At 69.2% G+C, this 24,510-nt stretch overlaps 3 protein-coding genes across 15 annotated transcripts; 2 read left to right on the top strand and 1 right to left on the bottom strand.

The window, feature by feature from the left end:
* Nucleotides 1-204: 204 nt before the first annotated feature.
* On the bottom strand, nt 205-3,581 carry LOC149855995 (uncharacterized). Of its 4 annotated transcripts, none has more exons than XM_090022332.1 (5): nt 3,254-3,581; nt 2,772-3,157; nt 2,503-2,663; nt 1,992-2,165; nt 205-904 (listed from the first exon to the last, which is right to left on the bottom strand). In XM_090022332.1, exons 1-5 carry the CDS (start codon nt 3,429-3,431, stop codon nt 778-780), a joined length of 1,026 nt encoding a protein of 341 aa, XP_089878458.1. In that variant the 5' UTR covers nt 3,432-3,581; the 3' UTR covers nt 205-777. The 4 variants fall into 4 exon arrangements, with proteins under 4 accessions (XP_089878458.1, XP_089878462.1, XP_089878459.1 ...); XM_090022336.1 differs by having other exon boundaries at nt 1,992-2,124; XM_090022333.1 differs by having other exon boundaries at nt 1,992-2,096.
* Nucleotides 3,582-3,640: 59 nt separating this feature from the next.
* CCDC71 (coiled-coil domain containing 71) lies at nt 3,641-10,625 on the top strand. 5 transcript variants are annotated; one of them, XM_090022327.1, is made up of 2 exons: nt 3,641-3,758; nt 5,720-10,625. In XM_090022327.1, the coding sequence occupies exon 2, from the start codon at nt 5,781-5,783 to the stop codon at nt 6,975-6,977; it is 1,197 nt and encodes a 398-aa protein (XP_089878453.1). In that variant the 5' UTR covers nt 3,641-3,758; nt 5,720-5,780; the 3' UTR covers nt 6,978-10,625. The 5 variants fall into 5 exon arrangements, with proteins under 5 accessions (XP_089878453.1, XP_089878457.1, XP_089878456.1 ...); XM_090022331.1 differs by having other exon boundaries at nt 3,676-3,758; nt 5,728-10,625; XM_090022330.1 differs by lacking the exon at nt 3,641-3,758 and adding an exon at nt 3,787-4,144.
* A 703-nt stretch (nt 10,626-11,328) lies between these two features.
* Nucleotides 11,329-24,480, top strand: LOC149855993 (laminin subunit beta-2-like). Of its 6 annotated transcripts, none has more exons than XM_090021631.1 (35): nt 11,329-11,458; nt 13,265-13,314; nt 13,878-14,062; nt 14,358-14,481; nt 14,754-14,827; nt 14,937-15,125; nt 15,234-15,297; nt 15,413-15,615; nt 15,701-15,821; nt 15,991-16,179; nt 16,435-16,614; nt 17,008-17,120; nt 17,198-17,277; nt 17,391-17,547; nt 18,368-18,520; nt 18,619-18,777; nt 18,958-19,079; nt 19,183-19,303; nt 19,457-19,649; nt 19,767-19,910; nt 19,984-20,215; nt 20,364-20,527; nt 20,612-20,836; nt 20,989-21,203; nt 21,291-21,387; nt 21,461-21,839; nt 22,146-22,330; nt 22,434-22,675; nt 22,754-22,957; nt 23,033-23,177; nt 23,247-23,454; nt 23,533-23,674; nt 23,767-23,943; nt 24,018-24,174; nt 24,264-24,476. In XM_090021631.1, the coding sequence occupies exons 2-35, from the start codon at nt 13,284-13,286 to the stop codon at nt 24,395-24,397; spliced, it is 5,508 nt and encodes a 1,835-aa protein (XP_089877757.1). In that variant the 5' UTR covers nt 11,329-11,458; nt 13,265-13,283; the 3' UTR covers nt 24,398-24,476. The 6 variants fall into 6 exon arrangements, with proteins under 6 accessions (XP_089877757.1, XP_089877756.1, XP_089877754.1 ...); XM_090021630.1 differs by having other exon boundaries at nt 18,616-18,777; XM_090021628.1 differs by having other exon boundaries at nt 23,533-23,943; nt 24,264-24,480.
* The last annotated feature ends 30 nt before the right edge of the window (nt 24,481-24,510 follow it).

Below are 24,510 nucleotides of genomic sequence, written 5' to 3'. Positions count from 1 at the left end.
CTCCAAGGCAGCTTCTGCCCAAGAGCCCCATTATGCTGGAAAGCACCCTGCCTATGGGTGCCCAGGGGGCAGCGGAAGAGCCTGGATGAGGCTCCTGGCTCCAGGCCCATGCCCTGCTGCCCTCTTCCAGCCCCTACCTCAACTGTAAGGAGCAGAGCCCCTGCCTCTGCCAGGCGCTAGGATCCAACACACGGCAGACACGCACAAGATAAAAACACATTTAAGAATGCACAGGAGGGGCACAGACCGTGGCACAGGTGGGGGAGCAAGGGCAGCCACGCCAGGCAATAGGATTCACAGCAAAACAGCCACACCAGGGCTGTGGCAGAACCACAGCAGTGCTACAGGTATGGTCACTGCAGCCAGAGTCCCATGCTCCTCCATGCCAGGCGCTGCGCATGTGTAACAGGAGGGTCCCTGCAGAAGTGCTCACAAACCCAGTATGAGATCAGTGGCGGGCAACAGGTGTGGCCCAGGAGCACCCTGCAGCAGGGCTCGCCCCAGCAGCCCTTCCAGCGGCCGAATGGCATTGGAGAAAAACACCCCTCTTGCTGCCAGGGCTCAGGGAATGCATCTATGTCCTGTGAATGCCAGTCAAGTGAGCTCCTGGAGTACAGGCCCGTGCCCCGCCCTGGCTGGGGAGAAGGGAGAACCCAGCTGGAAGCAGCAGCAGTCGGGGCTCAGTGCAGGCAGCAGGGGCCCAGCGCCTTCACTGGCCGTTCTGCAGCTGGCTCCCAGCGCTGGCCAGGTAGCGCTCGTAGTTCTCCTCGCACTGTCTCACACAGCGGAGGAAGTAGTCCTCATCCGCGATGGCCTCCAGCAGGTCGGTCTGCACCAGGCACACACCATACAGCTCTGAGGTGGGTGCCAGCCTGAGGCAGCTGCCCCCTGGCTCTGAAAACACCTTTGGAGAGGAGAACAGGCATCAGAGCTGGGCAAGGGACAGCAGGAACACCCCCCCCCCACCATGCACGCTGGCACAAAGACTGGCAGTATGTCCTGCCCTGTCACCAGCTGCATTACCCACTCCGCTTTGTGCACCAGCAAGGGGCTACAGAGGCTCAGTGGGGAAGATCTCCCAGCCCTTGACTCTTCCCTCAGGGGCTGAGCCTTCCCCAGGGGAGGGGGACATGTCTTCAAGCAGCAGAGTCCCAGGAATGCCTGCAAGAGCAGCCCGCCATTGCTGGGGTCTGGGCTGCCTCCTCCCCGCACAGTGGCTCCTGCAGCTTTGCAGCTAGAGCATTACTGGTGGGGGGGGCAGCTACCCCTGCAGTGATGAGCCCCCTCCATGACCCAGCTGCTAACAAGTCTGAGCAAGATGCATGGAAACTGTGTTGAAGGCCCAAAGCTGTCCTCCTAGCATCGGTCATGGCAGCCCAAGCAGGGGACCTGGGCTGGTAGGCAGGCAGACAGTGGGTGCTTGGCTCAGTGCAAGGGACTCAGACCAAAACCCAGGGGGGAAGGGGGGTGAGGAGCCCTGGGGCTACTACTGCTGGGTGTGCTCCGAGACCCCTTCCCAGGTGGCTGCGGCAAACATCAGACAGAAGCCGGTAGCGGGCAGCACCTCATGCTACAACCTCTCCTGGAGAGCTGCTACATTATTGATGTGCAAGCACCGCAGTTGCCCCCTCCCAGGGGCCTCGTGCCAACAGCGCTGTGTGGCGCCAACCGGATGCCAGCTATTCAGAGACAGTTGACCTCCCTCGGCCTGCCACTCTCCCAGCACCTGCTCGGGGGGTGCAAGCCAGGGAGCTGGGCCACCTGGGAGGAGAGGGGGCAGCTCCCTCCATACACCCCGGGTGGCATTGCTCTCTCTGCTCTTGAGCGGGCATTAGCACGAGAGCTGGCGAGCTGGAGCAGCTACACAGATGAGTCACAGAAACTAGTGCAGGGATGCACACCTGCCGTGCCAAGTGATCTCATCCTCTGCAAGATGCAGTGCTGCTCCCACCCGCAGCTGGGCCCACACTGGGGGGGAGCAGGCTCAGTACCTGGGGGCAGACAATGGTGTCTGAATCATCCAGCCGGATGTTGTCATCAATGCAGATGTGGTGGACGTCGGGGTCGTGGGGGTCAATCCACAGGGGCTTCCCACCCTGGCAGGAGAAGTGGTTTCTCGCCCACCTGCAACGCAGGGCAGTGGGAGCAGTGCTGGCATGGGGCTGCTGCACAGAGAGCAGCTGGTGGGCAACGGGGCTGGCTTGGCCAGGGCCCATCACATGCAGCACTCTTAGGCTCTGCTTAGCCCTTAAAGCGCAGAACACTTGTGCTGGGCCCTGCAAAGCACCTCTTGCAGAGGCAGGGGGTGGGCTGGGAGGATGGGAGCCCGGTGCCTGCACCAGGGCTGCAATCAGGGCAACCAACTCATGGGGAGCGGAGCGGAGAGAAGCAGGGGCAGGAGGGGCCAGCTCCAGGGGCAGAGGGCAGGAGCGAGGCTGCCTGGTGCAGGTGGGGGAGACGGGACAACGTCCGAGCTACACCCCAGCCCCGCTGGTTCCTCACCAGTCGAAGTGGTCCTGGAAGCCACTGAGCCCCTCTGCGGCACTGAAGAAGCTGTACAGCGCCCGCGCGTTGTCCTGAGTCGAGAGCCGTGTGTGGCCCCGGCACAGCACCACCTCCTGCTCGCTGCAGTGGATCTGCCCCACACTGGCGTCCACAGGGAGCTGCAAGACCACCGGGGGGACCGGAGTGACCGTACCCAAAGGCGCTGTGGCCGCCCAACGCTCCCAGCCCGGCACCGCCTTCCCCTAGCCCAGCCCACGGGCACTTACCGGCAGGCCCCGCAGGGCCGGGAAGCCAGGGTGCTGCCCCTGCAGCGCACAGCGCAGGGCGCGGAGCACACGGGGCAGGTCGGTGCCGAAGGTGCGGAAGACGACAGCGAAGTGGCGGCCATCGCGGTGCAGCGTGTCCAGCAGGCGCAGGAAGGCGGGCAGGACCAGGTGGTAGCGCCGCCCGCCCTCGCCGCGCACCGACAGCCCCTCGTGGGGCGACCCCGGCCACGCCAGCAGCCGCAGGTGCTGCCGCAGCGCGCCCCGGAACCGGCTGCCCCGCGGCGAGTCGGCGAAGTGCGGGTCACGCCCGTGCGCCGAGCTGTAGCTCACGGCACCGGGGCAGGGCGGCCGTAGCGACGGCGCCTCGCTCAGCCACTGCCACGCGCCTGCCGTGCGGGGAGGGGTTTACACCAGCCCGGGCCTGGGGCTCCCCCCGCACCGCCTACCGCTCCCCCCCCCGCCCGACCCCTCCCCCCGCTGACCGTCGGGTGCGCGGCGGCCCCAGGCGGCAGCGCTGAGGAAGGCGTTGAGGGCGGCGCGCGGGCCCTGCCCAGTCACGGCGTCCGCCACCACCACCGTGTTGTTCACGTCCACGTGCAGCACCAGCTTCCTCCGCCGCCGCTGCCCTGGCCCCAGGCTGCCCGCGCCCGCCTCGCCCATGGCCCGCGTGGGCAGGTCCCGGGCCGGGGGGCGGCGGCGGCGGCGGCCGTTACCACACGACAGGAGCTCCGCGCGACTTCCGGCGCCGGCACCTTGAAGCGCGAAAGCGGCCACACCACCACTTCCGGCCCCCGGCACGTGGCCCCTCCCCTCACGCGGCTGGGCGGAGGTCACGGGGTCACGAGGCCCGAGGGACTGGGGGCGGGGAGGGGCACGGACCGGAAGCGGAAGTGTCGTTCACTTCCGGCGCCCCGCGGCGGCCATGTTGGAGCGGCGGAGGCAGCGCAGCGGCGGGGCCTGGTCTGCGTCCGGGCTCCGCAGCGGCCGGTAGGTCCGGTAGGGCCGGGCGGCTCCGCCCCGCCCCCCCCGGGCCCCAGCAGCGCCCGGATCGGGACCTGCCGCCGCAGCCGCCATGGAGCAGCAGGGTCGGGCTCGGCGCGGTGCTGCGCCTGCGCGGCCTCCCCCGGCCCGTGTCAGCCCGGGGCCGGGGCCGCGTCCTGCGGCTCGTGCTGAAGTAGGCCCCGCCGGCCCCGGGCTGCCACGCGCCGGGCCGTGCATGGCGCCTCGCGCTGTCGCTGGTTGGGCCGCTCGGGACTCGCCCTCGCGGTCTGGCCGGTGTCCCGTGGGGCTCCTTGAGCTGCCGGCGCGGGCGGGGGGCGCTGCTCGCCCGTGTCCATGTCCCCGATGCGCAGCTGGAAGGGCCGTGCCAGCAGGTGGGGGTGCGGGGCCGTGACTGTGCCAGGCGCGGGCTCTGGTGCAGCGGTGCCAGCCAGGCATCCTGCCCCCACTGCCCCGCTCCCTCCCACTGCGGCATATCCTCGCTCCCCTGCACGGCCTTCCCCCGCTGCTCTCCCTGCCCCTGCGCCGCTCAGAGCCTTGCTCTCCGCTGCTGCCCACGTGGGGGCCCTGCTGCAGTGCCCATCCTCAACCCCGCTCCCGGCGCTTGCAGGGGTTTCTTCATGCCGTCTAGGTCCGATGCTGAGCTGGGATGAGGAGCTGTCGGGGTAGGGACTGGCCTCCGACCCTGTGCTTGCCTCCTCTGCTCTGGGTGCCCTGGGGCTGGGGGTGGTGCTAGCTCTGGAGGGGGCTGAGGAGGGCATGGAGCTGATCTCTGGGTGTGTTTGTTTTCCAGTCCTCACCCTGGAGTTTGTGCTTCCCCTCTCCTTGCACCTGCCCAAGGCCTTTGAACTTGGGGAGGGGAACGTTTGCCAAATACTAAGCTGCTTTTCTGCGGGGTCTGGAGGTGCCTCCCAGCTAATGGTTTTACAGCCTGTTTTTATTGCTGCTGCCCAGTTTGTGCTGCTGCTCCCAGTTGCAAAATTGCCTGTTCTGGGCCTGCTCGTTGGGGGCGGAGTGACTGCTTATCTTGTGGCAGCCTTGGAGTGAAGTTGTGTCCTTGAGGGCCCAGGGAAAATGCCAGAGGCAAGGATTGTTGTGGGTAGCGACTGCCTGTAGAGCTGGGAGAGGGGCATAGCTGAGCTCTTGTGTACTGCTGTACCCTTCTTCCGGTTTCTGCAGCACCTGGTTCTGCCTCCTGGTTCCCATCTGTAGCCGGCTGTTCATGCCTCGCCTGTGCAGGTAGTCATGGGTCTAAAGGTGATGTGGCATCATTCCTCTGGTCCACCCACCCCAGTTTCCAGGCACCTGAGTGTCAGGCTTCCTCACTCCCTGGCTGCTGCAGGTCGTGCTTCAGCGGAAACCCATCTTGTCCCGCTTTGGCAGGCGAGCATCCTTGGTTTGGCAACAGTGTCCCCTGACAGCGAGTTGCAGATGTCTCCACAGATGGGAGCAGCCAGCGGGCGTGGGGAACCCTGCAGGGGTAATCCTCCGTCCCAGGGTGCGTGCTTCAAACAGGACACTCTGGAGTTAGAGCAGGATCAGAACCGTGGGGTGATTCCAGGGCTGGAGACAGAACGTGACCTACAGCAGCAGCCATGAGGGCTCAGTCTGCAGGAGGGATGAAGGGATTGTGGTTGTGGTTGTGACCGTGGACACAGAAGGGATCTCTGGTGACTAAGTGCCTCGGCAGGCAGCCAGAGGCAAACATGAAGTTGGTGCTGGTCAGCGAGGTACAGATATGCCCCTGGAGCAGCTCTAGTTTTGGGGTGCATTTGCCACTGTTGGGAAGCGGACATCCTATAGTTGTTGAGGCCACTGCAGGCGGTGCTTGGGGCACATCTGGCTTGCTTGGCCCAGGCAGTCAGGAGGGTCCCCAGTGACAGTCCTGCAGCACTGTGGGGCATCATGCCTGTAGTGTCAATTAACTCTCTTCTCTCTTTCCCTTTGAGGTGTCCAGCGTTGGCATTCAAGTAATTCAAACCCCCTGGAAGCTCCTGCTTGCCTAATGCCATGAATATTGCAGTGAACAATGTGGAAGAAAAAGCTGTGCATTCCTGGTCACGAATCTCGTCTGCAGGACAGAAAGCCCTGGAGGAAGCCCTCCGCGTCTTCAACCCCATGTCTAAGGACCTCTCTGACACTGAGACCCAGCTGGTGGCCTTTCTCCAGGGCCTCAGGGAGGAGGGCTACCAGCCCACAATCCTGAGAAGCAAGGATGTGTACGGCTACAGCTCGTGCACAGCGGACACACCTGGGCAGACCGAAGAGAGCATACAGCACAGCTCTGGGACGGCCACAGCACCTGACTCTGCCAATGCTCCTGCCAGACCCGCAGCAACCCCGACCAGGATGGCAGCTCCACTGGCTGGGATCTCGGTGAGCTCTTCCACAGTCTCCCCCAAGCCAGTCTCCAAAGGCAGTTCTACAAATCTCCTCTTGAACTCATTGAAACAGACCAGGTCAGGTACCTCGAAAGCCCCAGCCATGGCCTTTCCTGCTAATATGTACCCTGACGTGTACCCAGCCGTGAGGCTGTCTGTGGTGCTGGAAGCCCTGGTTCCCCTGAAAACTGCAGCCCCCTGCTTGGAATCGAAATACAAGCCAGGACAACTAGGCCTCTCCCCCTCAGACCACAGGCTCCACAAGGCGTCAAGTGCGTCGGCCAGAACCGCAAAGGTAACGTCGGGCCCGCTGGATCCCAAAGGCTGCAAACACTTTGCTAAGAAAGTACCTGACTCCTCTAGCCTTGCTGCAGGGCTTCTGAAGGGGCCGAAGGGTGGCGTGCTGCAGGAAAGCAATGCCTGCAAGGCGTCTGGGGTCCTGAATGGGCGCATCACGGGCAGCTCCTCACAGAGCATTAGCGGTGGGCCACCGGCCAAGGCCTCCAAAGTCAGAGCCAGGGAGGTCCCTGGGGGCAGAACAGAGTGGAGGGAGAGCAGCGGGCCCACAGAGACCACTGGGCAGAAGAGGAAGAGGACTCTGGAGCCCAGGGATACACCACAGAAGGCAACGGCCAACGCCATGCCAGCACCGCACAAGGCCGACCGGGCGCCGAGCGCCTGGAACCTGCTCAAGTTCCGGGTCATCAAGGTGGACGGTTCCTCCTCGGACGACGAAGTACGGAGGAGAGCCCAGCAGATCCTGAGGGTCAACTTGTCGCCCGTGATCCGAATCCAGCCCCTCTCCCATGCCCACAGTGTTCCCTGAGGGGCCTCATTTTGCCACCTCTTTTAAGCGAGCGAGCGTGAGCTGAGGCCAGAACATGGAGATGTTTGAGTGCAGTCACGGTCCTCTGGCGCCTGGGGACGATAGCGGAGCAACTGCCTGCAGCCGTGAGCCGCGTGCCCTGTGCCCATCGCAGTGGCTGCCCGGCAGCATTGTGCAGCGCTGGACTGCGGCTGCACAGACCGTATTTTAGAGACGCAGGAGGATGCCTTCCGCCCCTGCGCTGCCCTGCCCAGAGCCCTGGTCTCCTGCGGGAACTTCCCAATGGAGCAGTGGCACATGCCCTGCACAGTGGGAGGACGTGGGAATGTCTCACACCGTCGATGCACTGTGACGTTTCGCTCCCTTTCCAAGTTGTACATTTCCTGGGTTTATTTTAATCAAATTTTCTAAGGTTATTATCTATATCTGTACACGTGCAGACTGCCCAGGATGGTCAGGGGCACTGGTCCTACCTGCCCGCTCTGGAGCTTGGTTCCAGAGATGTTTGCCCTCTCTCCTCTCCCCTCCGTCCATCATTCCTTTGAAGGTGCCACATTTCTCCCCTCCTTACAGTGTTGTCATCAGCTGGCTCTGGGCTCCTGCCGAAGCAAGTGGAGTTGCTGCCCCTCCGGCTGTGGGAAGCACAACGCAGCCTGGGGGCATCCCAACTGGGTGTCGAATGTCAGTCTCCTTGTGCTGTGCCTATGACCACTGCCTTGTGCCAGAGGAACAGGGCTGAGGTGCTGCCCCAGGGCCCACACAGCTTTTCTCATACATCCTCTCTTTGTTGTCAGCAGCAGTGCTGAGCTCTAGCCGCAGCATTGCCTCCTGTCAGCGCTTCTACCCTGGGACCCAGGGTATGCCCATGTGGCACTGTGCTGGCAATCGGCTGAGGCCTGGAGCTGTTCACTGGTAGTCACCTGACATTCCCTGGCCAGACTTGAACCACTTGGCTGTCATGGAGGGTGCTGGACCAGCTTCTCATGGGGACAAAAACCACTCCCCCGCCCCGGGTGCTTGGGACTGTACTCAGTGGGCCCAGCATTCCACTGGTGCCTGCGGCATGTTCGTGAGCAAGCCCAGAGGAGCTGCAGCAGAAGGGTCCGGGGGTGGGGGGGGGATACGGTTGATTGCGCCTGGTTTTTGAACATATGGACAGTCTTAAGGTTTGAGGCTGTGGTGCAGGGGGAAAGGGCTCAGGCACTACTTAAGTTTCTCACTGTGGGTTAAAGATTCGGCAGCTTATCTAGTGCCCAGCAGGGACACTGCAGGGTGTCTGCCTGCCTGCTCTGGGCCTCTGTGCCCCACTCTTCCTGGGCAGGCAGGGAATGCATGTGCAACCCCACCAGTGCCAATGCTGCAGATTGGGTGAGGGTAGGTTCTACCTCCTGCTGCCAAAGGGTGGGCTGCGCCACAAAGTATGCGTAGTGTCATTCGCAAAGTGCCAGAAGGTGGAAAGGACTGTGCTCCTGCAGGGAGGGGCAGCCAGTGGGCCTCATGCCCAGCTGATCTGGCTCAGGTACCAAATGCAGGGGGTTGTTACCCTGGGGCAGGGGGGGCCTGGCCTTGCTGTACAGCGGGCATAGTAGCTGGGGACTCGAGGCCCCGCAGGACCTGTCCCTTTCCTGTCAGCACCAGGGCTAGTAGTCAGTTGCTCAGCCTTGGCTGCAGCTCAGAGCTCCATTCTCTGTACCAGCCATCCCGGCCGCAATGCGGCCATTCCCATGCTGTCCAGTACAGCTAGCTGATGCAGGGCAAGGGGGCAGCTTGCTCCATGTCACTGAGCAGGCCGGGGGCTGGGCAGGGAGTGGACCCCAGGGCCCAGCACGGTGGGCCCCACAGCCCAGCACAGTGGGCCCCACAGCACTTGTCTGTGCAGCCCTCCCCAGAGCCCTGGAGCAACTGGCAGCTCACACTGGGGCTGGGCCATCCTTCCCTGTCTCCGACTTTTGATTGTGCTCTTACTTTGCCAAATGCCCTGGCCCTGAGTATTTGAGGAGTTTTGGGGGGTCCCAGGCGACTGTAGAAGTCACCACTTGGCCCCTTGTTGCAAGCCCCTGCTGTGTTAATTTTCCCAGTGTTCCCTTTTCACGGGCCCTTTGACCACTACTGCCTAGCCTGGACCCTCCATCCCTGTTGTCCCCTCCCTCCGCTCTTTCCAGGGCCCCTGCAACCACCCCCATCCCCCAGGTTCTCGGCAGGCCCGGGGTTCCTACCAGGCTGCAGCACTCGCACGTGCTGCAGTGCTCATGTTGGTGCACTGTACTCGGGGTGCCCAGGTACGAACCCCTGGGCAGGTGTCCACACGGAGCTGTTTGGGCTCCCGCAGCCTGGTGTTGGTAGGTGCAGCCCCTCTGGTAGGGAGCAGCTGCTGGAGCATGTCCTGGGGCACTGCGTTTCGGATCCCTGTGCTGTGGGGCTGCCTCTGCCCTTGCTTGGCTGATCCTGCAGCAGTGCTCAGCCCCTCCCTGTGCTGATACTGGCAGAGGCAGGGGCAGGCACTGCTGGTGAGAGCCGTGGACCAGGTGCTCCTGGCTAACTCGGAGCCCAGCAGCCTGTGAGGGCTGTGCCTTCCCTCTGCTCCCGCTGGGTTTCACTGGGGTCCTTTGTCACCCTGCCCTGGGCCTGGGCAGCCCCAACTGACTGTTGTCTAGTGTTTTCCCAGTCGCGGCCTGCACAGTAGGAGCCGCCCCCAGCTACGGGGCAGGGGCCGAGACTGGGGACTGGAGAGAAGCAGGAGCCAGGCTGAAGGAGACCAGAGATGCAGCGATGGCTGGGCTTGCTTCTGCTTGGTTCCTGCAGCAGGCCCTTCTCTGGCTTCTCGCAGGATGCAGCACTCCTAGCACTTGCCAGACCCTGCTGGGATCCTGTCGCCTGCTGGGTCTTGCCCGTGCCCTCAGTGCTGCCAGGGAGAGCAGTGGTCCCAGCCTTCTCTGTATAAGCAGGGAGGGGATCTGAGTGTCAGGCCTGCCCTCATCCTAGCCCCTGAGAGCCTGGGGCACGAGCGCCTACACCCAGCCTCACTGGCTGTGTTGTCATCTGCCTTAATTGGCCTTTCTGCCCCTGTCACTCTGAGTGGCTGCCTGCGCCCATGCCACCTGCCTGGGTGTGCTGGCACCTGCCTGGCCAGAGCAGCGGTGTCAAGGGGCAGATGCTGCGGAGCTGCCCTTGGGGCCCTGACCACGGGCCCAGGAGGACCCAGAGCACTTCGAAGCCTCTCGTTCGGCTGGGCTTCGTTGGTCTCTGGGCTCAGTGGGAGTGAGTGGTTCCTGTAGCACAACCAGCACATCCTGCCCTCATCTGTGGGGCTCTGGTCATACAGAACGGCAGCTGTGTGCTCTCCTGTGGCAGCTGCGCCACAGCCCAGCCTCGGTGGGGCTGCCACCCACCTGCCACAGAGCTTCCTGCAGCTCCGTAGCCTGAGACCACCATGCCACATGCAGACTGCCTATGCCCTGGTCCACCACAGGCAAGGCTCCCATGCTGCATGCCCACCCCAGGGGCATCAGGCTGTGGCTGGGCAGCCCCTGGCTCCTCCTGCTAGTGCCCAGCTGCGGCACTGGGACAAACCGTCTTTTCTTCAATGACGTGACCTTTTGTTACGAACCCCCGGCCTGGCCCATCCCCTCCAGTAAAATGGTGCTTCACAACCCAGCTACCACATCTGCGTTGTCTTTACGCTGGAAGAGGGGGCTTGGGCCTCTGCCTGGCCTGGGGGGTGGGGAGCAGCTCTGGCTGTGGGGGCTGGGTGCTGTAGCAGGGGTTGTGAGCAGTGCCTCTGAGCCATCTCCTGCCTGGTGCTGGTGTCTCCCTGCAGGGCAGTGCTTTGCCTCCACCTCTGCTTGGGCCCTGAGCTGTGGGAGCGGGGTCCCCTGCCCCACCCCATGGACCCGTCTCCTCTTTCCCTCCTGCCTGTCCTGGACTGGCAGCGAGCGATGCCCAGCGCAGAGCCCAGGCAGCACCTGTGTAGCAGCCCCAGGGCCTGCCTGGCCGTGGCGGTCGGGCTGGGGGTCTCTCGGCTCCTGCTGCTCAGGGCAGTGACCAGATCTGCCCTGGGTCCTCTCCCAGCTGCCCTGTCGCAGGGGGCCAGGCCTGTGATGAGACCAGGAGCTAGAGGTCATGCCCAGACTGTTTCCTCACCTGCGTAGGTGAGCTGGGGCTGGGCTGGTGCAGTGAAGGGGCTGGAGCCATCTCTGTTGCAGCAGACCCGAGGGCCAGGGCAAGGCAGGGCACGACTCCCAGCTTCCCCCACCTCCCCTCCTGGCACGGCTGCACCTGGCGCCTGCCTCACCTGAGCAGCCAGCAGGTCCCTCCCTTCCCGGCTCGGCTCCAGGAGGAGGAGACAGGGGAGGGAACCTGCGCCAGGAACAAACAGCGCGGCCCAGCCCAGAGCCGAGCAGGCCGCAGGGTGGAGGGCCGGACCCCCGCTGCCCGGGCAGGTGGCACCCTGGACTTGGGGCCGAGCACAGACAGCCACCCAGGTACTGGCCCAGCCCAGCCGGGGCACTGCAAGCTCCCTGCTCCTGTGCTGCACAGCCTGGGCCCAGCAGCCCCAGGCAGGGCCTGCTGCTGGGCGTATGGGCAGCCTGGACACCTGCGCCGCTACGTGCCAGCTCCACTGCTCCGGGCCTTGGCAAGAGCCCCGTTGCCCCACTCCTCTGGGAGGAGCAGCCCCTGGGCTGGGACCTGCCCAGCGATGACGGCCGACGGCGCAGCAGGGCAGGAGGTTGCAGGGCCAGCGGAGGGTGCCAGGCGGCGGCTGGGCCCCGCGGGCAGCACAGCTGCTGCATGGAGCCGGGGGCGCCGGCTCTGCGGGGCGCGACCCACGTGGGGTGCCCGCGGGTGTCGGCACGTGCCCCGGCAGCGAGCACAGTTGTGTGGGGAGCCCCGTGGGTGTGAGCCGCTGGGCCGTGGCAGGGCCTGGGGCAGCGCCAGGGCAGGGGAGGCTGCGGGGCGGCTCCTCCCAAAGGCACCAGCCCCGCTGCTCCCGCATCCCTCCCCTCCCCTCCCCTCCCTGGTGGCCTGGGAACAGGGGCCTGGGCCGTTTCCCAGGCTGGAGGGAGGGAGCGCGGGAGGAGAGGGCCGCCCACCCCCTGTGTCCTGTGGGGCCTGGGGCCGGCACCACATTCCTGCCTGGCTGCTGCGGGCACCCGGGGAACACGCTGCCCCTTTGTTCCCTCCGGCGCCGCCGGCCTGCCCCTCGCCCCGGCGCCCGCTGCCCCACGTGCTAGGCGCTGCGGTGGCCACGATGGCCACGGTGCCCCGTGCTTGTCCTGCACGCAGGGCTGCTCCTGTCGTGCCCTGGAGGTAGCTGAGGCTGCGGCCTCTCCCACGGCCGGCAGTGCGGGCAGCGTGGGCAGGGGCAGTGCGTGAGCCCCCCTGGCAGAGGGAGCCCTGACGGGCCCAACCCGGGCTCCGCTGTGCCCCACGCAGGCCTGGGCTGGGGCAGCCGGGAGCTGCGGTGCAGGCCGCGGGTTGCCCCCTGCCTGCCCGGCACGGCCTGGGTGCGTGTGTGTCCGTGCGTGTGTGAGCCGCCAAGCAGAAAGAATCGGCTGTGACATTCCCGTAGCCTGGCGACGGCCGGGCCTTTCAGCGCCAGGCCCCAATTTGAATAAGAATCACGCTCCATCCCCCCCGCTCCCGGAGGGCGGGCAGCTGGGCCCAGGCCCGGGGCCGGCTGGGCTGAGCGGGTCAGACTCGGTGGGCTGGGCTGAGCTGAGCCGCCGTGTTGTGTTGTCCATTGCTGCCCTGCCGGGCAGCGAGTTTCTGCACCGCCGGGGTTGTGGTGCCCTCCGCCCCATCCTGTCCTGCCTGGCGCTGGGCTGCGGGCAGCGTGTGAGTACTGGACGCGCACCTCTGGGCAGGGGCAGGGGAGAAGGAGCCACAGCCATGCCTTGCCCTGTGGAGCCAACCCCCGTGCTGGGAGCTGCAGGGCAGGGGGCTCGGCCGGTGCCTGGGTTGGAGGGTCCACAAGGCACTGTCGGGGAGGAGCGGGCAGGGCTGGGGGGCGCAGGGCACCAGGCCCTGCATTGATTGTCTGCCCGCCTGCCTGCTCCAGGCTTTTACTTTCCTGCCCCAACTTGGCCTGCGCCCAACCTGCCCTCGGGGCTGAGGTGGGGACCGGTGGAGGTGCCCTCCTGGGTGCAGCTGGCCAGCCCTGCTCTCCTCCAGGTTTGCAACGGGGTGGGGGCCAGCGCAGCCCCTGCTCCAGCCCCAGCTGCGGAGGCCCGCTGCCCCGGCGTGTCTGGGCCCTGCCGACTGTGACATGCTTTGCCCCCCTCTCCCAGGCTGGACCCACTGCTGCGCATGGAGCTGCTGCTCACCCTCCTGCTGCTGGGTAAGCACCAGCACTCCCAGGGCAGCCGGGCTGGGGGCCCTGGGCAGGCAGGGTTGGGGGTTGTGGGGCGAAGCAGGGCCACCTCTGCCCTGGCATGGCCGTGCTGGGCCGTGCGGGTGCTGGGGCCCTGGGCAGCCCTTGGCTTGGCAGGGCCGAGTAGCCGAGCTCCCAGCGCCGGCCCCAGGATTATCCCTAAATCCCCGCTCACAGCCCCAGCTGGATTAGGCAGCGGCTGGCGCCTCCCAGGGCCGCGTAACCCCTGCCCTACAGCCTGGCCCCCCCAGCCTTTTTGGCCACTGACCCCAGGCACGGCCCCTGCCCAAGCTCGTGACCAGCGCGCCAGGCAGGTGCCCCTGTGTCCAGTCCTGTGCCACCAGGCTCTGCTGGGGGTGGGGAGGGATTTGGGAGCCCCCTGTGCAGCTCCGGGCCCCTCCGTCGCGCCCCCCGGCCTCGCAGACAGGCTGCAGGTGGGTGCGATGCCAGCCCGGGGGGTGCAGGGAGCCAGGGGCTGGGGGCAGGGCGGGGAGCACAGGGCGGCTCTGTCACCCCAGCTGTGTCTGCAGTGCAAGCGCCAGCCGCCATCAGCCAGGAGGGGCCCGATCTGCCGGCAGAGGCCCAGGGCTGCGCCGAGGGCAGCTGCTACCCGGCCACGGGGAACCTGCTGGTGGGCCGGGCCGGGAGCCTGAGCGCCACGTCCACGTGTGGGCTGGCCGGCCCCCAGGAGTACTGCATCGTCAGCCACCTGCAGGTACCACCTACCGCTGCCTGGGCCGCGCTGGCATGTGTGCAGGGGCCAGGCACGCTCGCCACACTTGTGGCTGCCCTGCCTCACCTCGGTGCTGCGCGCCTGGCTGCATCTGGCCACGCGTCCGCGTGTTCTCCGCATGCTGCTGAGAGCCGGGGCAGGGATGCAACTTGCCCATTGGCTGTGTGCATGTGCAGCCACACGGAGCACGGCAATGATGTGTATACGTGTGCGTGGGTGGCACGGGACAGGACAGCGATGCGTGTGGGTGACACAGGATGGGGTGCTGTGTGCCCAGGACTCGGAGAAATGTTTCATCTGTGACTCACGGGCGCCGTGGGGGCGTGAGAGCCACCGCATCCAGAACATCATCTACCTGCAGGGCCCTGGCGGGCAGCGCTCGTGGTGGCAGTCGGAGAACGGTGAGGCCAGGGCATGGCACCAGGCAAGGGGCCCTTGTGGGCCCCTGGGGCCCCTGTGATAACCCGGCCTCGGGCACCGGGAGCCACAGCCTGGGCATTCTTGCCCCCGTAGCCCCATGCCAGCCCCTGGGATGGCTCCCTGCCCTGGCGCCTCTGCAGGCTGAGGAAAGGGACAAGGGCAGGGAGGGCGAGCTGGCCGGGGAGAGGGCTGCCCCGTACACACCCATGCCCCCGGGTGAGAGGGGCCACGGGTGACCCCTCCTGCTCCCCAGGGGTGGAGCAGGTCAGCATCCGCCTGGACCTGGAGGCCGAGTTCCACTTCACCCACCTCATCATGAAGTTCAAGGTAACCAGGATACGGGGGGGGCATCCCTGTGCCGGGGGTGCCAGCGCCTGCGGCTGTGCCGTGCCGGGCCCCATGACCGTGCCGTGGCCCACGCGCCGGCTCCCCGCAGACCTTCCGCCCGGCCGCCATGCTGGTGGAGCGCTCGGCCGACTTTGGCCGCACCTGGCGGGTTTACCGCTACTTCGCCTACGACTGCGCCCGGCTCTTCCCCGGCGTCCCCGTCCAGCCCTCGGGCCGCATCGACGAGGTGCTCTGCGACCAGCGCTACTCTGAGATTGAGCCCTCCAGCCAAGGCGAGGTCAGCGCAGCCCCGGCCTGGTCGGGGGCCGCAGGGTTGGGGCCAGGGCTGGAGCAGCGGGGCGCAGGCTGATGGCGCTTGTGCTCCACCTCCCATCCCGTGGCCCAGGTGATCTTCAAGGTGCTGGACCCATCCATCCCGGTGGAAGACCCCTACAGCCAGGACAGCCAGGGTATGGGGTACAGGGCCTGGGGGAGGGCGGGCACCGCCGGGCGCAGCTGCAGGGGGTGCAGGCGACAGGGCCAGGAGGGGCTGGGGTAGCACTGAGCAGGACGGTGCCCCCACAGACTTGCTGCGCGTGACCAACCTGCGGGTGAATCTGAGCAAGCTGCACACGCTGGGCGACGAGCTGCTGGATGCACGCCGTGCCGTGCTGCACAAGTACTACTACGCCGTGGACGAGCTGGTGCTGCGTGGCAGCTGCCTCTGCTACGGCCACGCCGCCCAGTGTGCCCCTGCTGCCGGGGGCCCCGCCACCACCGACGGCATGGTACGGTGCCGGGGCTGGGCCGGGCACGCATGGCACTGAGGCGGCGCCCCGTGCCCCAGGCTCAGCACCTCCTGCTCCCACACAGATCCATGGAGGCTGCCAGTGCCAGCACCGCACTGCGGGCCCCAACTGCGAGCGCTGCCAGGACTTCTACCAGGACCTGCCCTGGCAGCCGGCCCAGCCCTCCGACCCGCACGCCTGCCGCGGTGAGAGCCCTCGCCGTGCCCTGGTCTCAGGGTCTGGACTGGGCAACGGGAGTCAGGGCTTGGGGAGCTGGTGCCTGGGGGCACCGTGGGGTTGTGGTGCCTGGAGGGACCTGTGCGGGGAGGCACTGCCCGTGTGCACCCGTGACGGCCGCGCCCCTGCCCCACGCAGTCTGCGAGTGCAATGGGCACGCGAGCCGGTGCCACTTCGACATGGCCGTGTTCCTGGCCACGGGCAACGCCAGCGGTGGCGTGTGCGACGACTGCCAGCACAACACCATGGGGCGGCGCTGCGAGCTCTGCAAGCCCTTCTACTACAAGGACCCCGGGCGCGACCTGCGGGACCCCAGCGCCTGCCTGCGTGAGTCCCTGCCCCAGCACTGACAGGGCCAGCCCTGGCCTCCCCCAGGGCTCAGCTCTGCGTTGCCCCTGGCCCCCTCCACCCACGCAGCCTGATGCCCTCCAGCCCCAGCTGGGCTCGTCCCGGGAGACCCGTCTGGGTGCTGGGCCAGCTCCCCAGCTCCAGGCCCCGAGGCCCAGTGCCCTCTGTGCTGCCCCGTGGGGCAGGGCAGGGCAGGGCAGGGCTGCATTAGTGCTGCTGTGCCCACACCTGCAGCCTGCGACTGCGACCCGGTGGGCTCGCTGGACGGGGGCGTGTGTGACGGCCACACGGACGTGGCACTGGGCCTGATCGCGGGGCAGTGCCGCTGCAAGGACCACGTCCGGGGCGCCCGCTGCGACCGCTGCAAGGAGGCCTTCTACGGTCTGAGCCTCAACGACCCCCAGGGCTGCCAGCGTGAGTCCCAGGTGGGGTGGGGGGCTCCTGGATGCTCACCTGTGCCAGGTGCTGCGGGGCCAGGACAGCACAGTGGCACGATGGCATCGCTGGGGGTCTGGGCCGTGCATTTGCCATGTGGCAGCTGCGCCCCCAGCCCAGCCCTGCATCTGCCAGCGTCTTGGCCTTGCCACACGGCTGGCCCTGGGGTCCCCGCACTCCCATGTGCCAAGGCCCCGGGCGTATGGAGCGCTCCTGCCACGTGGTCCCGACAGCCGGTGCCCAGCAGCACGCGGGGCGGGGCCGGGCCATGGGCTTGAGGGCCAGCTCTGAGACGTGACTCCGCAGTGCCCGGGGCCCTGAGGGTGGGTGCTGGGGTGCGGGGCCGTGGCGAGTGCACCGTGCTGCCGCCAGCCTGCAGGTGCGACCCGCGGGGCATCGTTGCGGGCAGCGCGCCGTGCGACCACATCAGCGGGGACTGCTACTGCAAGCGCTTTGTCACGGGGCGATACTGCAGCCAGTGCCTGGTGAGTGACCCCTGGCCCCCGCCCTGGCCCTGGCCCGAGCCCCGGCCCCGGCTGCGTCTGACCGGCTCTCTCCGCAGCCTGAGTTCTGGGGCCTGAGCTACGACGTTGCTGGCTGCCGGCCTTGTGCCTGCGACTTCGGGGGCGCCTACAGCAACAGGTAGGGCTCTCTGGGGGCACCTGGCCCCCGGGCACAGCCACCCTGCACCGCGGCCTGCCTCCCTGCGTCCTGAGTGGTGCGTGGACAGCTGGACAGAGCTGCCGTACCCCCAGGTGCTCTGCAGAGGATGGGATGTGCCCCTGCCGCCCCTGGCTGATGGGGCGCCTGTGCGACGCAGTGCAACCCGGCGCCTTCTGCGCACCCCTGGACCACTACACCTACGAGGCCGAGCAGGCCACGGGCCACGCGCCCGCCCACCCCCAGCTCCCGGTGAGTGTGTGACCGGGGAGGGGAGGTCAGACCCACATGCACCCGGTGCGGTCAGCTCTGGGTGCCCCCGTGGCTGTGGGCAGAGCCCCGGGGACACGTATGGGCCATGGCGCCAGCCCACGTCAGCCGGACTTGCTGCCTGGTGAGCATGGGCGTGGCGGTGTCAGATTCATAGACATTCAGGCTGGAAGGGGCCCCGGAGGACCATCGAGTCCAGCCCCCCGCCCGAAGGGCAGGAAGTCAGCTGGGGTCACTGGATCCCAGGAAGATAAGCCATGTTCTCCCGTGGCATCCCCCAGGCCCGGGCTGTGCTGCTTCTGCCCCCACCTGCTCCATGTGTCCAGGGTTTAATCCCCCCCAGCGGCGCTGGTGCTGCTGCAGCCCAGGCTGGGGGTGGGGCTGGGCTGGGCTGGCCCAATGCTCCTGCTGGCACCGACCCCGTGCTGGCAACCTCCTGGCTGAAGGGTCTTGCCCCCGCACTCAGGCTCAGCCCCACGCTGCCCTGGGGCAGGAAGGGATTTCCCCCCCCTGCTCAGACTGGCCTGCACTGGGGGGTTTGCCTTCCTCTGCCGCGGGGACACGGCCTGCGCCTGGGCTCCCTGAAGTGTCCATGACCCCCCGGCAGCAGCAGGATGGTGGCCGCAGCCCCCCTGTATCCCGGGTCAGGGATGGGGGTGATGCTTAGGGCCGTGTCGGGGTGACTGTCGTGTGGCTCTGAGGTCGAACATGGGGTTTGTCTGGGTGGGTTTGGATGGGTTCGGTTCATGCCTGCCCGCAGCTCTGGGGGTCTGTGACTTGGTAACCAGTGCCCCCCACACAGGGCGAGGTGCGGGCAGAGGCCCCCGGGGACTGCCCGGAGCAGCACAACGGGCTCCCGCACGGGCGAAAGGCGCGGCTCCGGCGCCAGCGCAGCACCTGGCGACTCCGGCCGCAGCGGGCGGCCCCGCGGCGTGGGCGGCAGCTCCCCCACAAGGTGAGCGGGGTGGGACCACGGGGCAGGAGTCCTGCCATCGGGGAGGGGGATCAGGGTGGGCGTGGGGGGCCGGGCCGCTGACGTGTCTGTGCCAGCAGCCGGACGTGGAAGCCGTGGCGCGGGAGCCCGGGGGCCGCATGGTGACGTGGACGGGCCCCGGGTTTGCCCGTGTGCGGGACGGCGCCGGCCTGTCTTTCCTCGTGGGCGACGTGCCCCTGCCCCTGGAGTACGACGTGCTGCTGCGCTACGAGCCCCAGGTGCGTGCGGGGACGAATGGGGCAGGCCGTGGGCATCCCACAGGGCGCCCTGGGCCGGGCGCGATGTCCCGTCGGCTCCGGGGGCCGGCTCTGGGCTGCGTGGTGCGTCCCCGGCTCGTGTCCCTGGGATTGGTGGGGTGGGGGCAGCCCAAGCCCCCGTGACCTCTCGTCTCCCCACAGTCCACCGAGGACTGGGAGGCGGTGGTCAGCGTCCGCTCCCAGGCGCTGCCCTCGAGCCCCCGCTGCGGCAACGCGCTGCCCTCGGAGCAGCTGTACCGCCAGGGCCTGCCCCACACCCAGAGGTGAGCCGCGCGGGCGGGCGTGGGGGCTCAGGCCAGCAGCCCGGCCCCAGCCCCGCGCCCGCCTGCCTCAGCCCCCTGCCCCCCTCCCCTCCCCTCCGCCCAGGTACGTGCTGCTGTCCCGGCCCTTCTGCTTTGAGCCGGGCAACCGGTACGTGGTGGCCGTGCGGCTGCAGCGGGCGGGCGCAGCCCACCGACACCCCGCTGCCTTCATCCTCGTGGACTCGGTAAGGGCCTGGCCCCCGCGCCCCCGCCCCGCCCTGCCCTGCCCCATCCGTGCTCAAGCCAGGCTCTCCCCACGGTGCAGGGAGGCTGGGGAGCAGCCCTGGGCTCCCCTGGCTGCCTGTCAGCCAGGGCCTGCTCTCTCGGTCTCCCCCCAGCTGGTCCTGCTGCCGCGGGTGATGGAGCTGCCCGGTTTCCACGGCAGCGGCGCGGCGGCGGTGCAGCGCCGGGAGGAGATGGAGCGCTACACCTGCCTGGAGGCCTTCCGCATGGCCACCATGCCCGCCCTGCCCGAGGCCTGCGCCCGCCTGCTCTGCAGCATCTCCGCCCTGCTGCATGACGGTGCCCTGCGTGAGTCCACGGCACGGGCGCTGCAGTGACCGACCGCGGCCCCCAGGCCTCGGGGCTGAGGTCCTTGCCCTGTGTGTGCTGTGGGGGAGCTGTGCCTCAGTTTCCCTCTCTCCCCAGGCTGCCAGTGTGACCCCCAGGGCTCCACCAGCAGTGTCTGCCAGCCGCTGGGCGGCCAGTGCCCCTGCAAGCCCCACGTCGCCGGCCGGCGCTGCGACCAGTGCGTCCCGGGCACCTACGGCTTCGGGCCCGCCGGCTGCAGCCGTGAGTACAGGGCCCCCGTCCCCCCCCGTCCATCTGCCCGTCCATCGCATGACGCCCTGTCCTGCCCCCGCAGCCTGCGCCTGCTCCCCGGAGGGCGCGCTCTCCCGGCTGTGCGACCCCACCACCGGGCAGTGCCGATGCCAGCCCGGGGCCGTGGGGCGCCGCTGCGACCAGTGCCAGCCAGGCCAGTGGGGCTTCCCCGCCTGCCGGCCTTGCCACTGCAATGGGCACGCTGAGGACTGCGACCCCCACACGGGCGCCTGCCACCGGTGCCGAGACTTCACCGCCGGGCGCCACTGCGAGAGGTGGGCGCGGGGGAGACCCTGGGGTGGCTGGGGCAGCGGCTCGGCGTGGTGGGCAGCTGGGGGAGTGGGGGGCCGGCTGCGGGGGTGAGGGCCGGTTCTGGGGGTCCGTTGAGCTCTGCACCCCCCTACTCCCCCTTGCTGCCGGCAGGTGCCTGGATGGTTACTACGGCGACCCGGTGCTGGGCTCGGGGCAGCAGTGCCGGCCCTGCCCGTGCCCCGGATATCCGGGAACGCGGAGCTACCACGGCACCACGTGCCACGCCGACAAGGAGACCCACCAGGTCGTGTGCCTGTGCACGCCAGGCTACGCGGGTGAGCCGGGGGCTGGGCCGGGTGGTGGGGCCGGGGGCCGCCCCGGGGCTCTGGCACCTGCTGCGACCTCGGCGTGTGTCGCAGGGCTGCGCTGCGACCGCTGCGCGCCTGGGTACTTCGGGGCGCTGGAGCAGGAGGGGGGCGCCTGCCGGCCCTGCCAGTGCAACAACAACATCGACACCAGCGACCCCGAGGCCTGCGACCCGCGCACCGGGCACTGCCGGCGCTGCCTGCACCACACCGGCGGGCCCCGCTGCGCCCAGTGCCAGCCTGGCTACTACGGCAACGCCCTGCAGCGCGGCTGCCGACGTGAGACTCGGCGGGGCGGGGCGGGCAGCACCGGGGTGGGGGCGTCCAAGGGGCGGGGGGTGACCGGGGCTTGGCAGGGGTGAGGGGCCGGCTCGGTGTGGGCAGGGGCCCCGTGGGCATCCCCCAGCCACGCCCTGGCCCCCTCCCTGCAGGCTGCACCTGTAACCAGCAGGGAACTCTGCCCTCCCACTGCGCCTCCGGCACCTGCCACTGCGACCGGGCCACGGGCCACTGCGCCTGCCGTGCCCGTGTGGTGGGCAGGAACTGCGACCGCTGCGCCCCTGACTCCTGGGACTTCGGTGGGGAGCACGGCTGCCAGCCCTGCGCCTGCCACCCTGAGCACGCCCTGCCACGCGGCTGCAACCTGGTGAGTGCCGCGGGCGCCAGGCCAACAGGGACGGCGCCAGGCAGCCCATGCCCGGGCTGCACTGAGCGCTCTCTGCCCTCTGCACAGTTCACGGGGCAGTGCGTCTGCCGGCCGGGCTTCGGGGGCCGCGTCTGTGCCCATTGCCAGGAGGACCACTGGGGCGACCCAGAGCGCCAGTGCCGGGGTGAGTGTGCACCGGTGCAGGGACACGACCGCGGGCAGCTTCGGGTGCATGCTGACACACTGCTGTCCCGCAGCCTGCGACTGCGACGCAGCGGGCGCAGAGAGCCTGCAATGCGACCGTGCCAGCGGGGGCTGCACCTGCCGCCCAGGCTTCACAGGGCCACGCTGTGACCAATGCCACCGAGGTGCCCAGGATGACTTCCCACGCTGCTCCCCCTGCCACCCCTGCTTCGGGCCTTGGGACCAGGTGCTGGGGCAGCTGCAGGAGCGGCTGAGGGTGCTGCAGGAGCAGGCGCGGGCGCTGCAGGAGGGCGGCCCCATGCCAGAGCTCAGCAACAGCCGCCTGCGGGAGCTGGAGGAGAAGTTGCGGCGCCTGGAGCAGCTGGCCAGGGTGGGCGACAGTCCAGGCACCGTGGCCCTGCACCAGCTGGGCGCCCTGCTAGACAGCACCAGGCAAGGGGCGCGCACGTGAATGTGGGTGGGCCGGGGCCCTCCCCTCCCCTCCCCTCCCCTGGGCTGTGCAGCGAGCGTGCCAGGCCTCGGGCAGTGCCCAGGGCCCTCTGGCCGCACTGGTCCCTCACTAGCAGGGGCTGTGGCGGCCCTGGCCTGGATCAAGCTGCCCCAGGTCCCCTTCCCTTCCACCATCCTCCCAGCTCCTGGGCCTGCACACCACCTGCCCTCTGGGCCCTGGCCCTGGCCCTGGCCCTGGGGGGGCTGAGGGAAGTGGGGAGGGGGGACACTGAGCGTGCACCCCCCCAGGGGAGATCTGGATGAGTTCTGGCAGCAGCTGCAGGAGGTGGAGAGGCGGCTGGACGGGGCAGCGGGCAGCGCCGCTGGGCAGAGGGGCCGCCTCGACCGCCTGAGCCAAGAGCTGCAGGAGCTGAACAGCACGGCCACCCGCCTGCGGGGGCAGCTGGGCACCGTGCTGGGCACCGGCTTTGGGGGTAAGAGGCCCCCTCCCCGCGGCTGCAGACATCCCTGTCCGGCCGGCCTGGTGGCAGGCCTGGCTGACGGGGTGCTCTCCCGACACCTGCCCCGCGCCCGCAGAGGCCTACCGCAGCCTCACGGCTGCTGCCCAGCACTCCCGGCAGCAGCAGGAGCGGGCGCGGGCCGCAGTGCAGGGCCCGGGCAGCCTGGCGGGGCAGGCGCAGGCAACGCGGCGGGCGGCAGAGCGGGCGCTGCGGGAGCGAGGCGATGCCCTGCGCAGGAGCGCGGCCGCGCAGGGCCGGGCACTGCGGGAAGCCCAGCGCCGGGCCGCGGCCCTGAGCATCGCCCGGACCAGCCAGCAGGTGAGGGCTGGGGCGGCACCCCGGGCGCGGGGCCGTAGGGCTGCCCGCTGCTAAAACAAGCCTGTCTCCGGCCCGCAGATCTGCGGAGGCCCGGGGCACCAGGGCTGCGAGGGTGCCCCCTGCGGAGGGGCACTGTGCCGGGACCGCATGGGCCAGCGCCACTGTGGGGGCCCGGGCTGCGTCGGGGCCCTGCCCGTGTCCGCGAGGGCGCTGGGCCAGGCCGGGAACGCCTCGCGTGAGCTGGAGAGCGTGGCCCAGCAGCTGGGCACCGTGGCCCTGCAGGTACCGGGGCCGCAGGGGCGGGGGGGGCCGCGGGCAGCCCCCGGTGCCCGTGCTCAGCTCCGCTCCCCCTCGCAGCTGCAGGAGGCGGAGGAGCTGGCCCGCAGCGCCAAGACCCGCGCCCAGGAGACCCTGGGCCGGTCGCAGGCGGCCAGGACGCGCATGGAGGAGGCCACGGCTGGGCTGCGGGATTTCATCCGGCGGATCAAGGCCTTCCTGGCAGGTGGGGGCGGGCGCCGGGGCCGTGCCACGCGGGGCCTGGGCTGCGCTGAGCGCCGCCGTGTCTCTGCAGAGGAGGGCGCCGACCCCGAGAGCATCGAGCTGGTGGCCCGGCAGGTGCTGGACATCTCGCTGCCCAGCAGCCCCGGCCGCGTCCAGCGCCTGCTGCAGGAGATCCGGGACAGCCTGAGCGGCCTGGCCGGCGTGGACGCCATCCTCAACGGCACGGCGCGCGGGCTCGCCGCCGCCCGCGGCCTGCTGGCCGAGGCCCGGCGGGCCCGGTGAGTGCCCCGGGGCGGGCGGGGCGCGCGGGGCGCGGGGCGGGCGCGGCGGTGACGCCGCTGCCCGTGTCTGCCCAGGCAGCGGGCGGAGGGCTCGCGAGGAGCCGTGGCGGAGGCGCAGGGCGCGCTGGCGGCGGCGAGGGCTGAGGCGGCAGCGGCCGGGGCGGCGCTGCGGGGCGCCAGGGCGGCGGTGCGGGGCGCGGAGAGCCGGCTGAAGGAGGTGAGTGGGGCGGCGCGGGGCGGCCCTGGCCTGAGGGCAGGAGCGGGGCGCCGGTGGCTCTGCTGTCACGCCGCCACCCCGACCCTGGGCAGGCGGAGCGGCGGCGGCAGGCGCTGGAGGGGACGGAGTCGCAGCTGCTGGGCCGCCTGCGGGAGCTGGCCCAGGCCGCGGGCGCCCTGCGGGACAAGACGCAGGCCACGCGCCAGCTGGCCACGCGGGCCTGGCGGGGCGCCGAGCGCGCCACGGCCGCCACGGGCGCGCTGGAGCAGGTGAGGCGGCGCCGGGCCGAGCGCGGGGCGGGGGCGGGGGCGGGCGCGGGCCGGGCTGACCGTGCCGTCCGCAGGCGCTGGAGCGGGCGACGCGGCGCCACGCCGAGCTGCGCGCCCAGGTGGGCGCCCGCGCCGGGGCCTCGGGCCAGGCGCTGCTGCGGGCCGCGCGCCTGGCGCAGGACGCGCGCCGGCTGCTGGACAAGGCCAGCGGCAGCCAGCGGCGGCTGGAAGGTACCGGGGGGGGGCACCGGGCACCCCGCCCCGCCCCGCCCCGCCCGCCGGGCGCGGCGCGGGCCGGCGCTGAGCTGCGTGTCCCGCAGAGCTGGAGCGGCGCTTCGAGGCCAACGAGGCGGCGCTGGAGGACAAGGCCGGGCGGCTGCGGGCGCTGGAGCGGCGCGCCGCGGGGCTGCTGGAGGACATCCGCCACCGGGCCGGCGCCTACGCCACCTGCTAGCGGGCCGGGGGGGCGGGGTCCCGCGCGCCTGCACCAATAAAGTGCCGCGTCCCGCCGCTGCCGCCTGTGTGTCCGCCGCCGCCGCGCCGCGCCCCGGGAGCCGCATTCCTGCC

The sequence above is a fragment of the Crocodylus siamensis genome, chromosome 11, assembly GCF_052110815.1.
Source record: "Crocodylus siamensis isolate JL-2025a chromosome 11, ASM5211081v1, whole genome shotgun sequence".
Lineage (NCBI taxonomy): Eukaryota > Metazoa > Chordata > Crocodylia > Crocodylidae > Crocodylus > Crocodylus siamensis.
This window is presented reverse-complemented; position numbering and strand designations above follow the sequence as displayed.

Bases quoted from the DNA above. Each gene is read 5' to 3' on its own strand.
- LOC149855995 (XM_090022336.1), bottom strand. From the start codon at position 3,431: ATGGGCGAGGCGGGCGCGGGCAGCCTGGGGCCAGGGCAGCGGCGGCGG. The intron at 3,158-3,253 runs GTCAGCGGGGGG...CCCGCACGGCAG, and splicing joins GGGCCGCCGCGCACCCGACG to GCGCGTGGCAGTGGCTGAGC. The intron at 2,125-2,502 runs GTGAGGAACCAG...CCTGCGTTGCAG, and splicing joins TTCCAGGACCACTTCGACTG to GTGGGCGAGAAACCACTTCT.
- CCDC71 (XM_090022327.1), top strand. From the start codon at position 5,781: ATGAATATTGCAGTGAACAATGTGGAAGAAAAAGCTGTGCATTCCTGG.
- LOC149855993 (XM_090021626.1), top strand. From the start codon at position 13,284: ATGGAGCTGCTGCTCACCCTCCTGCTGCTGG. The intron at 15,298-15,412 runs GTATGGGGTACA...GTGCCCCCACAG, and splicing joins CTACAGCCAGGACAGCCAGG to ACTTGCTGCGCGTGACCAAC. The intron at 20,528-20,611 runs GTGAGCCGGGGG...CGTGTGTCGCAG, and splicing joins GTGCACGCCAGGCTACGCGG to GGCTGCGCTGCGACCGCTGC.